This window comes from Diospyros lotus, chromosome 4 (assembly GCF_014633365.1).
Source record: "Diospyros lotus cultivar Yz01 chromosome 4, ASM1463336v1, whole genome shotgun sequence".
Taxonomy (NCBI): domain Eukaryota; kingdom Viridiplantae; phylum Streptophyta; class Magnoliopsida; order Ericales; family Ebenaceae; genus Diospyros; species Diospyros lotus.
Window position 1 is genome coordinate 9,804,894 of NC_068341.1, and position 13,217 is coordinate 9,818,110.

The 13,217-nt window shown below is 37.0% G+C and overlaps 2 protein-coding genes across 9 annotated transcripts; one reads left to right on the top strand and one right to left on the bottom strand.

The window, feature by feature from the left end:
• The first annotated feature begins 6 nt into the window (after window positions 1–6).
• Window positions 7–9,006, top strand: LOC127799934 (phosphatidylinositol/phosphatidylcholine transfer protein SFH6-like). 8 transcript variants are annotated; one of them, XR_008022685.1, is made up of 16 exons: window positions 9–298; window positions 391–479; window positions 2,159–2,453; window positions 3,302–3,401; window positions 4,087–4,353; window positions 4,464–4,541; window positions 4,623–4,724; window positions 4,819–4,868; window positions 4,965–5,064; window positions 5,184–5,276; window positions 5,860–5,970; window positions 7,250–7,294; window positions 7,853–7,971; window positions 8,051–8,178; window positions 8,290–8,611; window positions 8,696–9,006. XR_008022685.1 is itself a non-coding variant. In XM_052334234.1 (14 exons), exons 2-14 carry the CDS (start codon window positions 449–451, stop codon window positions 8,163–8,165), a joined length of 1,506 nt encoding a protein of 501 aa, XP_052190194.1. In that variant the 5' UTR covers window positions 9–298; window positions 391–448; the 3' UTR covers window positions 8,166–9,006. The 8 variants fall into 8 exon arrangements, 1 of the variants encoding a protein (XP_052190194.1); XR_008022687.1 differs by having other exon boundaries at window positions 8–298; window positions 386–479; window positions 8,051–8,611; XR_008022684.1 differs by having other exon boundaries at window positions 8,051–8,611.
• A 1,706-nt stretch (window positions 9,007–10,712) lies between these two features.
• On the bottom strand, window positions 10,713–13,051 carry LOC127799036 (heavy metal-associated isoprenylated plant protein 2-like). Its single transcript, XM_052332731.1, has 2 exons — window positions 12,979–13,051; window positions 10,713–11,946 (listed from the first exon to the last, which is right to left on the bottom strand). Exons 1-2 carry the CDS (start codon window positions 13,006–13,008, stop codon window positions 11,617–11,619), a joined length of 360 nt encoding a protein of 119 aa, XP_052188691.1. The 5' UTR covers window positions 13,009–13,051; the 3' UTR covers window positions 10,713–11,616.
• Window positions 13,052–13,217: the final 166 nt, after the last annotated feature.

Below are 13,217 nucleotides of genomic sequence, written 5' to 3' on the forward strand. Positions count from 1 at the left end.
AAGCCAGAACAGAAAACGGAAGCGACAGTCGACGACGGACAGTGGCACAACACAAAAGGGGATCAGCCACAGCTGGCATATTCCCGCCAAACTGACGTCCACGACTCCACCCATCTCGTCCTTCCGCCACGTGGCAATGAGGCGGGCCCCACCACCGCTGCAACCTCTTCACGAAATCTGTACGTCTCCATTCTCATTCACCGATGTAGTATTGGCGGTGAGGCTCCTCTCGCTTAAGACCGTCTGTTCAACTCTCGAACCATTCGGTCACTTCCATTCCATCATGAACAAACTTTAGGTCTCTCTCTCTCTCTCTCTACATAGACAGGTTCAGGGAATCTTGGTTCTTCTTTTGTTTTCATTTCTTATTGTTTCATGGAATTAGCGCAGGGATTGAAGGATAGGATCTGGTTCTTGTCTCTCCCGTCGACTCTGCTTCTCGATTCTAATGGAGTCTCAAGAGAGTTTCAGTGTGTCAGGTACGGCTGATCGTTTCCTAATACCTCTTCAGAGTTTCTTCTCATTTTACTTTTTTGGACGTTCTGTCTAAACCGCAGAAGTGTCTCTGTTCCTGGTTGGGATTTCTAGGGTTCAAAAATATGCTCTATTGTTCAGTTTGAACTTAGATTTACAATGTGGAAATTGCGCTTGCTTATAAGCATTTGACAGTTGATTCGTCACTTTCGTACGTGATACACTTCAAACTGCGCATGAATTTCGGGCCGTATTTTTCTTTTCCAACCTGTTGGCCCTTGAAGCTCACATTTGTATTGCAAGCATTAAACTAAAATACAGATCTGCTTTATACGTGCTCACTGCTCATTCACACGCCTTCAATGTGTCGCTTCCTTTGCTTGGTGAAGAATCAGAGTTTGGTGTCATAGTAAATTTGACATAACCGCATTTTTACTTGTTATATTATCTTGATGTAACTAATGATTAATAGAATAGGAGTTCAAAGGTACTAGTTTTTCTTTGCTCATCAATTATAATCCTTTTTCACACATCCCTTTCAACATGGAATACTGGCCTCTGTAAAACTCTTGTTAGTATTATGTGTACTTGTGCACAATTCTTTGGAGCAGAAATGCAAAATCGTAGACAATTTGGTATACTCACAATGTTAAAAATAAATAAACAACATTCATTTTGTGCGAATGGAGGAGGGGACTTTAGTAGCATGCTTGAAGAGGTCTCAGAGGATATGAGAGGTTAAAATTACAAATACTTTTGAAGATGTATGAATATCTCATAAATTTGAAATGGATCAAATATCTTCCAGGCACATCTTTTCTCAGCTACAAGAGGAAATATGTTACAATGAAAAAACTTTAAAGATACAAGAAAAATTCAGTTAAATTGTACAATATAGGCTAACCTTTTTTGATACAGCTACAGAAGCCAACTTGTATTTCTTTTTCTTTTTCTTTTTTTTTTGTTTTGTTGGTATCCCATTATATCATCAGACAAATGAAATTTCAATTACTTAAATTAAAAGATTGACATTAACATCACTTTAATTAGGTAGTGGAGTTCAAAGTTGGAGAAACAATAATTATTTAAAAATAAAATGATACAAGAAAGAATGTGAAACTTGGAAGATGAGGCAATCACAAATGTAACGTGGAAATAGATGAGTGAGTTTGTAAGGTCAGATAAGATGTAATCTGGAAATAAACGAGTGAATTTGTATGGAGGACAGATAAGAATATTCTGAGAATTAAGTGGCGTACAATGCTTGGCTGTGGAATGAGTATGCTGGAAAAATAGTGATGTGGCTTCATATCTCCTTTGGTGTAAGAAGTGATGTACTTCTACAATGAAAGTGGTCAGAGTTTGACATTCGGGATGATGGTAAGTTGGTGGTAAAACCATCTTAGCATGCAAAATGCAGACTTGATTTGTAAAATGGAAATCCTGATTGAAGCCATTGAGGAATTCTAGAACTAGAAGACGCAGCCTCTTCCTAGAACTTAGACTATTTCTTTGTGCAAGTGCTGTTGCTATTTCCTTGTTCATGACCTGTAGCAGACATGAATGGAAGTTTCTAGTTATATATCATGCAAATTGTATGAGTAAAGCTCCTTGTATGCCATGGAGCAAACACTATGTCTATGCATGTTTAGCATGATGATTAATTTTCTGTTCACATTTGTAGGCTTGGAGGGATTTTCAGGCGTTAATGGAACCAAAGAGCAAAAATCGGACTTTGAAATCTCAGAAGATGAAAGGAGGACAAGAATTGGGACTTTGAAGAAAGCAGTTAGTGCATCTAATAACTTTAAGCATTCGCTGGGGAAGAAAACCAGAACGGAAAGTGAAAACCAGAGTTCTCTTCCAATAGAGGATGTTCGTGATGCTAAGGAGCTGAAGGTGGTAGATGCTTTCCGAGAAGAATTAATAGTGAATGACTTACTACCTGTGAGACATGATGATTATCATATGATGTTGAGGTGATCCTCTTTTTTAAAATTACTTATGAAATGCATACATCTACTTAAAACATTTATGCACACACACACACACACACACATATATATATATGCATATATGTTTACGAACTTTTTTTTTTTTTCTAGTACACATTTGCATACATGGATCTATAGTTCTGGGGTAATATTACTATAAGATATGCATAACTGAACTATAGGCAACAGAATGTATATTCACATAAATTTCCTCACTTGTTTGATTGATTCAATGTCTCAGATGTTATGAACAATTCTTTCTTGAAGCCCTCAACAAGCCTTCCCTTGTTACAAGTATAAAAAGGGTGTCCCCAACACACTTGTCTCCCTGCTTTGCAAGGTTTGGGACTTGGGAGAGAATTGCTTTTGTACACAAGCACCCCCCCCTTTTTTTTTGGCAAGGAGGCTATTTCCACAATTCTAACTTGTGACCTTTTAATCACAAAGGGGCAGCCTTATTGTTGCTGGAAATAAACAAACATTGAACACTTACATTTTTGCATGGTGCTTAGCAGATTTTTGGAGTCATACACAGACCACATGGCTGTATAGCCTTGTGGGAGGCCACTTGTAAGTTAAGTTGATTTAAATAATTGTCACTAATGTTTACAGCTATGAAGATGGGCTTTCTGCGCTTGTCTACCACATGGTCAAAGCTCTGATGCTTCTACATGCTGTTATTAATTGTCTTCCTGCCTTTAAATTTCAAAACTAATGATTTGTTGTGTGCCTATTTTGGATTTATTATTGCTGTTATTTTATCAAAATTCCTTTTGATTGATAATGTTTCTTGAAATATGATACTAAATTCTTCTCAAGTGTTTTCATTGCAGATTTTTAAAAGCAAGGAATTATGATATTAAGAAAGCAAAGCACATGTGGATTCAGATGCTTCAGTGGAGAGAAAATTTTGGTACCGACACCATCATAGAGGTAACTACATTTGTTGATTTTCCAGTTGCACTAGTCTTGAGCTTGAATAAAGATAATTGGAGAGCTAGAATTCAGGTAGTTGACCCCATCTAGTGAGATTAAGGCTTGGTGGTGGTGTTGTACTAATGGTCTTAACTCTTAAGCTTGTGGCTTACCTTCTTTTGCTTTTTAGTTAGGTTTTAACCTAATTAAGGGTCATGTTTGGTGCTTTGGGATCATCCACAAGAAAGGAGGCTGTAGAGGCGCTTGATTGTAGCAATTCCTTAAACATAATTTTTTTCACAAATGAGCATATATGTTTTGATTTGTTCAAATCTCTTTTTGGCAATGGAATACATGTAATATCATTCAACAGCATTGAAGGAGCTTAATGTCATTAATGTTCTGGAGCAAATTTTGTTTTATATAGATGAAATAATGGAAATAATGTGACAGGTTTGGTTTGAAGGAAGTTTGTACGGTCTGAGTAGAGATAAGCTTAGGTTCGATCATATATGGTTTGGCGTCAGGTTGAGCCTACTTGCTGCACTATTGATGCTGGTCCACCTTAAGCTCTTCTCATCTGTGGCTATTTGTCTAGTGATATTTAGTTACTTTTTCTACTTGATTGTGTATCCTAAGAACTACTGCAAGATGCAGCTTTCTTACTGCTGCTAAAGTATCTATATCTTGATGATTCTGATAGGATTTTGAGTTCAAAGAGTTGAATGAAGTTCTACAGTACTACGCACAGGGTTATCATAGTGTTGATAAGGAGGGAAGGCCTATTTACATTGAAAAACTAGGAGAACTTGATCCAAACAAGCTCATGAAAGTGACAACTTTGGATCGGCTTGTGAAATACCATGTACAGGAGTTTGAAAAGACTCTTGCTATAAAGTTTCCAGCCTGCTCCATTGCTGCAAAGAGACACATAGATTCAACTACAACTATTTTAGATGTTCAAGGCGTGGTATTGCTTCTCTTTTGTTTTGCATGTGCCAATTGGTGAAAGAAAACATTATAGAGCTTGCTTAATCAGAGGATATTACATTCTAATATTGCAGTTTCCTACTTGTTTAGGGTTTGAAAAATGTGAGCAAGCCTGCACGAGAGGTTATTTTGCACCTCCAGAAAATTGATAATGACAACTATCCTGAGGTCTGATTCATTACTTTCACTATTTTGAACTATATTAAGTATACCCTTGAAGATTGCTCACTTATGAGGGAAATTGTGCAGACACTTTGCCGTATGCTCATTGTGAATGCTGGTCCCGCCTTTAAGCTGCTATGGAACACAATCAAACCTTTTCTTGATCCAAAAACAGCTTCGAAGATTCATGTAATCATGAAAGAGTTAACTCTTATCTTCAGAAAGCATACATGGTAATAATAGAACTATATCTCTGACTAATTACTTTCCAAAATTCTCTCAGGTTCTTGGCAGCAAATACCAATGCAAATTGCTTGAAATTATTGATGCGAGGTAAATGAGTAGGAAGTTTAGGTTTTACATTCCTGTTCCTGTTTCAATCATAAGTTTATTCATTTTGTAAATGCTGATCGTGTTTTGCTTGTTCAGTGAGTTGCCTGAATTTCTGGGTGGAAGCTGTACTTGTGTAGATCAGGGAGGTTGTCTGAGGTCTGATAAAGGACCATGGAGAGACTCTGGCATATTTAAGGTTTGGTGTTTATTTGAAGTTAGTAATTGGTTAGTTATTTACTTGGATTAGGTATTTTGAACTGTTTTACCCATAACTTGCTTCTGAAATATTTTCTCAATAGAACTGTCTGTATGCAGATGATTAAGAAAATTGAAGCGCAACAATTGGATCAAGAAGCAACCACAGCAGACAGAAGAATAACTGGTGATGAGAAGCCATATTACCAGATGGTATGCTCTACTCAGTATGGTTTAGTACATGGACTCTTCTGTCTCTTATTAGATTCTCATCTCCACTTGGTATGAGAAGGCTAATTTTATGGGAACATGTATGCAACACTCCCTAACACTTGAATCCTACTTTTAGCTGAATTTTAAAGAGAAAATATTTTGTTCTCTCTCTCATGAATGAGAGAGAAATAATTTTTCCTCTTAAAGTTCCATTTAACTTCACGTGCATTTGTGAATTATAACATAAATATTTATTAGAATATTATACTAGCTGATTATATTTTTATATATGCAACTTTTTGATGTACCAATGCCTAAATTTTGAGTACATCTAGATACTTGAGCCCAAGGCTTAAATATGTCCTTACAAGTTGCATCTTCTTCTCATGCTCAAATCCATTTATCATAGCTCAATCTTTTACAAGCAAATCAAAGTTTTCAATTCACTTCTGGAACTCAACAGCATGCTACCACTGATGCTGTATCTATTAGTGGTTGTTACTGTTTTGTTCTTTTTTTTTTTGCTTTAGCCACATTAAGATATTATGTAGATTTCTAAAGTTAGGATCTTTTATCAAGTCAGATAAAGAGCGGGGGCACTTATGCTGAATCAGGATCTGAAGCTGAAGAAATTACTTCTCCTAAAGCGACAAGGAAACATCCAGATCCGAGATTGACTCCTATAATTGAAGAAGTAAGTTGCTGTAATTAATGATGGCTTCAAATGTATCGTAAAAAATTCAAGAATGTTGGACAAGATGGAACTGGATATAGTAGGTCATTGAGTACCTTTCTATATTTTATCCAGGCAGTTGACTGTATGATGAATATTTGGATGAAAAAGCATGTCTTGCTTTGTTGCAGTTGTACTTCCGTTGTTGATAATTAGATTCTAATTTTACCCCCCTCATATATGCCTGACTTTATGGCCATGAATATTACAACAAAAAACATACCATTCCTTTTTCCCACTATGTGGGGTTGGTTGCATAAATTATAGTTTTCCATTCAATTATATGCATGGCCTTATCTTCTATGAGGCCTGTATGCTGAATATCAAACTTGAAGTGAAGTGTCTCCCACTATCCTCTTTACCACTTTTGCTAGCACATGTTCAATTAAATCCACTCTCCCTATAGGAGCCTCTATTGGTTCTTCTCACATGAGTAAGCCACCTTAATCATGTCCCATGTGTCTTATCTTCAATTGGGAGCACCCCAATCTTATTTCTAAGTTTATCTGGCCATGAATAATACTTGAATATAAATTTCAAGCTGAAGGCCTAAGCATTCTAGCTAAATAGTGGATGAGTTTCTGAGAGGTCACCTATCCTGCCTTCTCTTTTTAGCTTTTGTCAAGAATATCACACAATTTTTATTGCATAATAATCTGGCTATTGTATTATTTTTTTGATAAACATAACCTGGCCATTGTTGCATCAAAATTGGATCTTTTAAAGCTTGCTCTCGTTAAATGGTCTTTTTTCTCAGATGATGGAACTGAGCCATGATAAGTTGGGTGGAAGGTCTACAATAAGATGAACGCAACACAGCATTATCAATTATTAGCAAATTGCACGCAGCAAATCATTAGAAAATATTCCATCCGCAATGTGATTTTCTGTTGATAGGCATCAATGGAAGCAAGCTGTACATACATCAGTTCTTCAGTGTTCTTGCTCTTTGATAAATTTAAAAGGCCCATGCCAAAATACTGAGTAAAAAAAGGCTCATGCCAAAATCACTTGAGCAGAGAAACGCAGTTAAATTAGTATTGATCCCTAATTGGCTATTATGACACGATGTGTTCCGGTTCACTATATCCGGTTCAGTAAACATATTACATCACTGTCTCTGTTGTCATAGTTGACCTGCTTTAACTGTTAGGCTAGAGTGCTTGGAAAACGTATTCTTGTTACTGCATCTCTGGGAATGATGAATTTGTCCCAGTCATTGACAAGGCTGTGGATGCAGGATGTGAGAAACAAATGTTCCTTCAAAAGCCCAATGCTGCAAGAGGTTAGCAAACTTTTTCTTGTAATTATATATGTGTATGCTATTACCGAATTTTATTCATATTAGGATCTAATGGTGCTGTATTTTGAATGATCTCTCTGCGACTGTCCTCTCTCCCTGTCTTAATTCATTTGAACTGAGCTTATAAACATTTAGGGTGCCCCATTTTATTCTATCTTCTTAGAAGAATAGGTGAATAACTGCTGCCAAATGACATAGCAAACGTGGCACCCTTTTCATTTATTCTTATTTTTGGCCAAATGTTATTTCCTTTCCCCTTATTTGTCAGATTTCCCATTAGAATGTCTATTTCTAGGTTCATTTAAACTGGCGTTATAGCATAATTGGAACCACTTTGAGCTCATTAACTCAGCTTGATAAGAAGCTCTAGGTCCCTTGAACAACCATCGAAGAACCTTGTTATCATACCTTTTCTTCCTGGGACTAATTACCTACACTTCATTTATTGATTGTTTCTCCAGTCAAAATGCAGGTTACTTCTTTACCAGTTACGATTTTGATCGCATCAGAATAATTATAAGAGTTGAAATTCTTTTACAGGCACATTTCCTCTGCCAGGAGGGCAAATATCTCTGCCCGGACTTTGTAGTCAGATTTGGGCAGCTCTTCTGGCCTTCCTTGTGTCCATATTTAATCTATTACATTCACTGGCATGCCAGGTGATAAGAAATATTCAGATTTAGCCTCTGATTTATCCAAGGCACCCCTAGCAAGGCATTTGAACCAGCCCTGGTGCAGGAATTCTCCCCTCCAAACTTTGGTTTCCCCAAGGCAGATTCCTCATCTGTCCTGCCGAGACTGGGTTCCCCAATGCATCTGTCCTGTCGCTTGGATGCATTGGAAGCAGAACTGATTTCTGCTTAAAGGTAACTTCAATCTCTTTACATTTGTGGTTCTTTCATAGTAACCGTAGGAAGGAAATGTGATTTATTATGCATGAATTGTATTAGTCTGTATATGATGTTGCTATCCTCTAGGATTTAGTGCACTTGGGCTGATGGAAATCCCAAAGACAGTTTTAGGTCTGCTATTTCTCTGCTCCTTCATTCAACATCTTAGCCAGAGAGAAGTTACGTGAAAAATATGCACTGCCAATTCTCAATTCTCACAAAACAGGCATACCCTCATGGTGGAGATGTCCTAAAAAAGGTACAACTCTTCACTTCGGATGGGTACTGTGTTCTTAATATTTTTTACTTTTGCCCTTGTTCCATCTTTGCAAAGGCACTTCATGAAGCTTTAATGAGGCAACAAGAACTGCTTACATACGTGGACAGAAAAGAGGCCACTACATTCCACGTAAGTTCATACAATAAATATATAGATTTAAAGACATTTGTTCCACGCTACAAGACTGAAGATTCGTCTGTCTACATGCCTCAGAAAAAGTTTTGCTGGCAGGGATTGAAGGAAGATAGATTTAGGCAAAGGAAATTTTTTCTTTGAGATTCATAAAATTTCATATTTAAAATATTGCAAAATCTGAGCGCTCACAAGCAGTGGAGATAAAGCTGCCTTAATGCTTTTGTCGCATGGTTAGTTGCCATTTTCGGGCGTCCGCTGCTGTCTCCCAGACCCAGTCCCTCATGCCAGGTGTATTTTGTAGAGCTTTGTGTGGAGTGTGGCGAGTGTTAGCACAAGGATGCCATCAAGTTGTATTCTCTTTAATTAAGATCATCTTTTGTGTTTTTGTACTTGCCGAAAGAAAAGAAAAAAAAAAAAAAGAATTATCTTTTGTTGTCATTAGATCAAGTGTTGAGTCTAAAAAGGGTTTTCTTACAAAAGTTGAATATGCAATAACATCATTCTTTTGGAAAGCATCAGTAATCATGATTTTTTTATTTTCAATTTTTAGAAAAAGAAAAAAAGAATATTGTTTGTACTTTGTTTTCTATTTATAAAAAGATGAACAAAAAAACAAATGAAAGCATCAATTGTGGTTCTCATGGAGTGTGATTTTGTTCACCCCCTTTAACGGGGTGAACGTAACCCCCGTCAGTGGGGGTTAAAAAATTAACCCTTTACGTTTCATTTCTTCACTGTATTTTCACTGTGCCTCTCTCTCCCTTTTCTCACTGTTCCTTTTCTTTCCTTTTCCGCCGACGCCTTTTCTGGATCATCAAATATTTTTTATTGTAGTATGTTGTATTATAGTGTTGTAAAAGTAATATTAATAAAAATTGTATTTGATAAGAAATGTATTATTGTGTTTGTCAATGTTACTTGGAAGCAGTGTTTAATTAATATTTTTTTATTATAAATATTAAAATTAAGTTATGGAAAGATTTATTTATTTTAGTTTAAAATAAATTTAATTTGTTTTTTTGAACAGCAGTTGTGTAAAAATAGTGCTTAATAAAATGTTATTGTTTAATAAAATGTTATTGTACTAGTATTGATATTGTTTAATAAAATGTTATTGTACTAGTATTGATACACAACTGCTGTTTAAAAAAACAAATTAAATTTCTTTTAAACTAAAATAAATAAATCTCTCCATGATTTAATTTTAATATTTATAATACAAAAAAAATATTAATTAAACACTCATTACGCGTTTCCAAGTAACATTAACAAACACAATAATACACTTCTTATCAAATACAATTTTTATTAATATTATTTTTACAACACAATATAATACAACATACTACAATAAAAAAATATTTGATGATCCAAAAAAGGAGTGGGCGGAAAAGAAAAGAAAAGGAACAGTGAAAAGAGGGAGAGAGAGGCACAATGAAATCACAGTAAAAAAAGTAAAACGTAAATGGATTAATTTTTAACCCCCACTGATGGGGGTTACGTTCACCCTCGTTAAAGGGGGTGAACAAAATTGCACTCGATTCATAGGGCCTCCTCTACATCGATCAGGGGAAGCGAGTGCGATTTTGTTCACCCCCATTAACGGGGGTAACTTTACCCTCGTTAGTTTGGGGGGTAAAAAGGTCATTTCGAGGGTCTTCACCCACCCATTCCTCTCTCTCCCTTCTCCCCTTCCCTTGCTCTCGCCGCCGCCGACCCTCTCGTCGCTTTCTGCTACATCGCCTTCTGCCTCGCGTCTGCACCACTGCCTCGTCGCCTTCCGCCTCTGTAACGCCTTGCCTCTGCACCACCTCCTCACTATTGCATCGCGCCACGGTCGACGCGTGAGAAGAGGCGGCGGCGACAACACAAGGCTGGCTGGAGAAGAAGAGGAAAGAGGAGAGGAGATGGGGAGATTTGGAGAAGAAGAGGGAAGCAGAGAGGAGAAACAGAAAGTAGGGAGATTTGAAGAAGAGGGAAGCAGAGAGGAGAGGAAAGGGGCGTTAATTTTCACGGGGGTTATTTTAACCCCCGTTAAATGGGGTGAACAAAATCGCACTCAGGAAAAGCAGCTCTTCATCACTGAACACGTATTTTATAAAGAGAGTTTAGGGTTTATTTAAATGGATTGATGGTTAAATTTAGATTTATATTAAATGATCAAAATCAATATATTATGTATCAATAATGAATTGGATATTTTGTATTATGATGTAGTCCACAATGATTCTTATTATTTATGCATAAACTTACTCTTATTTTGCATATAAATTTGAAATATACCCAATAAATGTAATACTTATTTTATAAACAGTAATAGTAGGATATGAAATGACTAATGGAAGGATAGCACCCATAAGAAAGAGAGCAGACTGAAAGAATAGCATCTACAAGACTACAACTACATTGGTGGAGGGGTGTAAATATGACAACAAATGTAAAATATTGACCCTACACACCCCACCCACCCCAATCAAACTCCGACATTCTACTTGCCTTTCGAGGGCTTTTTCCTGGGAAAAGTTCGTATGAACTGCCATGTTTATATTACATTAATTCAGCTACAAAATAGTCTCTTCAAGCATTTTAAGTCGTTATCTACCTGTCAATAGCAACAGGGTAGACCAAATCTCAATTTATATCAAGAAACTAATGATGTCCCACTCTTTATTAGAAAAACACATTTCTGTTTTCTTTCTGAATTCATGCCCACCATCAACGTGCATTCTCACAAATTTAGAGCAAAACATGAACACTATCATGCCCATTCCAACCCATTCAAATTCTGGAAATGCTGTGGGGGAAGATCTTGGCTCAGAATCTACCCACCACCTACGGGCAAGATATCAGTACATGCATACAATGTTTGACTGAATAATGTTTTTGGCTAGGAATAGTGAGACAACAAATGGAACTTACAAAAACAGAAGACATAACAGAAACCTTGAAGTAGAGCAATCTATCAACATAAATGCAAATATCACAGCCGAGATCTCAACTCAGAGAATACTACAGTACTGACCGTAGAGATCATCGTGAACCACGTACCAGACATCGCACTTCTGACATGTCCTTGGAAGGGAAAGAATAGCTTCTTTCTTCTCTTCCTTCTTCTCCTCCTTTGGCGGTCCTATACTGATAATCTGTGCGGATCGTCTGAATTTCCTCACCTTTCTAATGATACAAACCGGATCAGCCTCCCCTACCACAGTCACTGTATTTTTGGAGGGGTCAAGAACAATGGAATTTATACCTTCTACGGTTGAAATTAACTTCATGACCTTCAGCCTGCACTTGGAACAAAGAAGATCCACTGCCACTATTGTTTTCTGCAACAGAAGAAACCAGACGCCTTTAGTACGATTTTACAGGTCAAAGATCAAAAAGAAGTTCTGACAGCTAAAATGGCCACTGCTAAAGTGTCAGTCAGGAAAGTTATGAACAGCATGCATAACGGGAAAACACGGCACAAAAGTAGATCTAAATGAATTATCTGATTTCGAGAAGAGAGAACCTTTGACATGGTATGGGGTGGTGAAACTATTAACTAAATTGCTACAAAGGCGATGGAGAAAGCTGCTGCGGGTATCGTGGATTAGATACACAGATGCTATTTATAAATTGCTTTTACTCACTGGACTTTATCGGTTTGTACTGTAGGAAAACTTGGGTATTTGTGTTACTTTTAGTTTACACCTAAATTATAAATTGCTTTGTGTCTCTGGGGTTTATCAGTTTGTACTAAAAGAACACTTCCGTATCCCTCATTATTTTTTGTCTTACACCTTCTGACAGGTATTGGTTGAAAAACTAAATGGGGTGTCGGTGTTTGTAGGTGAATAGAAGTAAATGCTAGATAGAATGCTCTTGTTTTTTTTTTTCCAATTTCCTTTACCCATATGCATTTAATTCCTCCCAACCTCTGTCTCTCTGCAGAGACCCACCCACACAAAGGTTGATTCATCCACCAAGCAGCAACCACACCTACATAAGCTAGAAGACAATCTAGTCTAAACGTTCATGCTATATACATAAAGACAATCTAAAAGCGGCTCTAAACTAGAATGTCCAGAAGAACGTTTATAAATTAAGTTGGCATATGGTGCAGATTCATTGGACCTCATTGAATCAGACTGTAAGAACGCTTCAGAATTCAAAGTAACAGGGCTATTCAGTTAACAGCGCTCAAGTCTGGCCAATGCTCTGTTTCTGGACTTAAGGAGCGGAGAGAGCTTTCTAAAAGGATTTGGGACCTATGAATGATCCTCCCTAAAGTCCTTACTGGATGCAACTATTTTCGATTTAAAAGTTCTAATCCAGTGCTGTAAGATATACACAGATATAAAGAGAGGGAGGTAGACCTGGATAGTGGAGAGGCACGTTGATTCCATGAACTGTGGCTGCAGTCCTTCTGATTATTGGTTCATTCTGCCAGACTAAGTCATGTACTGACCCTCAACAGTGGCCCACAGGACCTTGTATATTAATTGCTCTTCCTGGTCCAAAAATTTGTCCAAAAATTTCTCCACATTTGATTAGAAGTGCACTCAAAACGAAAAAATTCAGTTAATTCTACTACTAAAATTAACTGGTTCTAGAA

Coding starts and splice junctions, on each gene's coding strand:
- LOC127799934 (XM_052334234.1), top strand. CDS start 449: ATGGAGTCTCAAGAGAGTTTCAGTGTGTCAG. Junction 5,277..5,859: donor AGAAGCCATATTACCAGATG/GTATGCTCTACT, acceptor TTATCAAGTCAG/ATAAAGAGCGGGGGCACTTA. Junction 7,972..8,050: donor TACATTCACTGGCATGCCAG/GTGATAAGAAAT, acceptor GCCCTGGTGCAG/GAATTCTCCCCTCCAAACTT.
- LOC127799036 (XM_052332731.1), bottom strand. CDS start 13,008: ATGGAATCAACGTGCCTCTCCACTATCCAG. Junction 11,947..12,978: donor CGTGCCTCTCCACTATCCAG/GTCTACCTCCCT, acceptor CTTCTGTTGCAG/AAAACAATAGTGGCAGTGGA.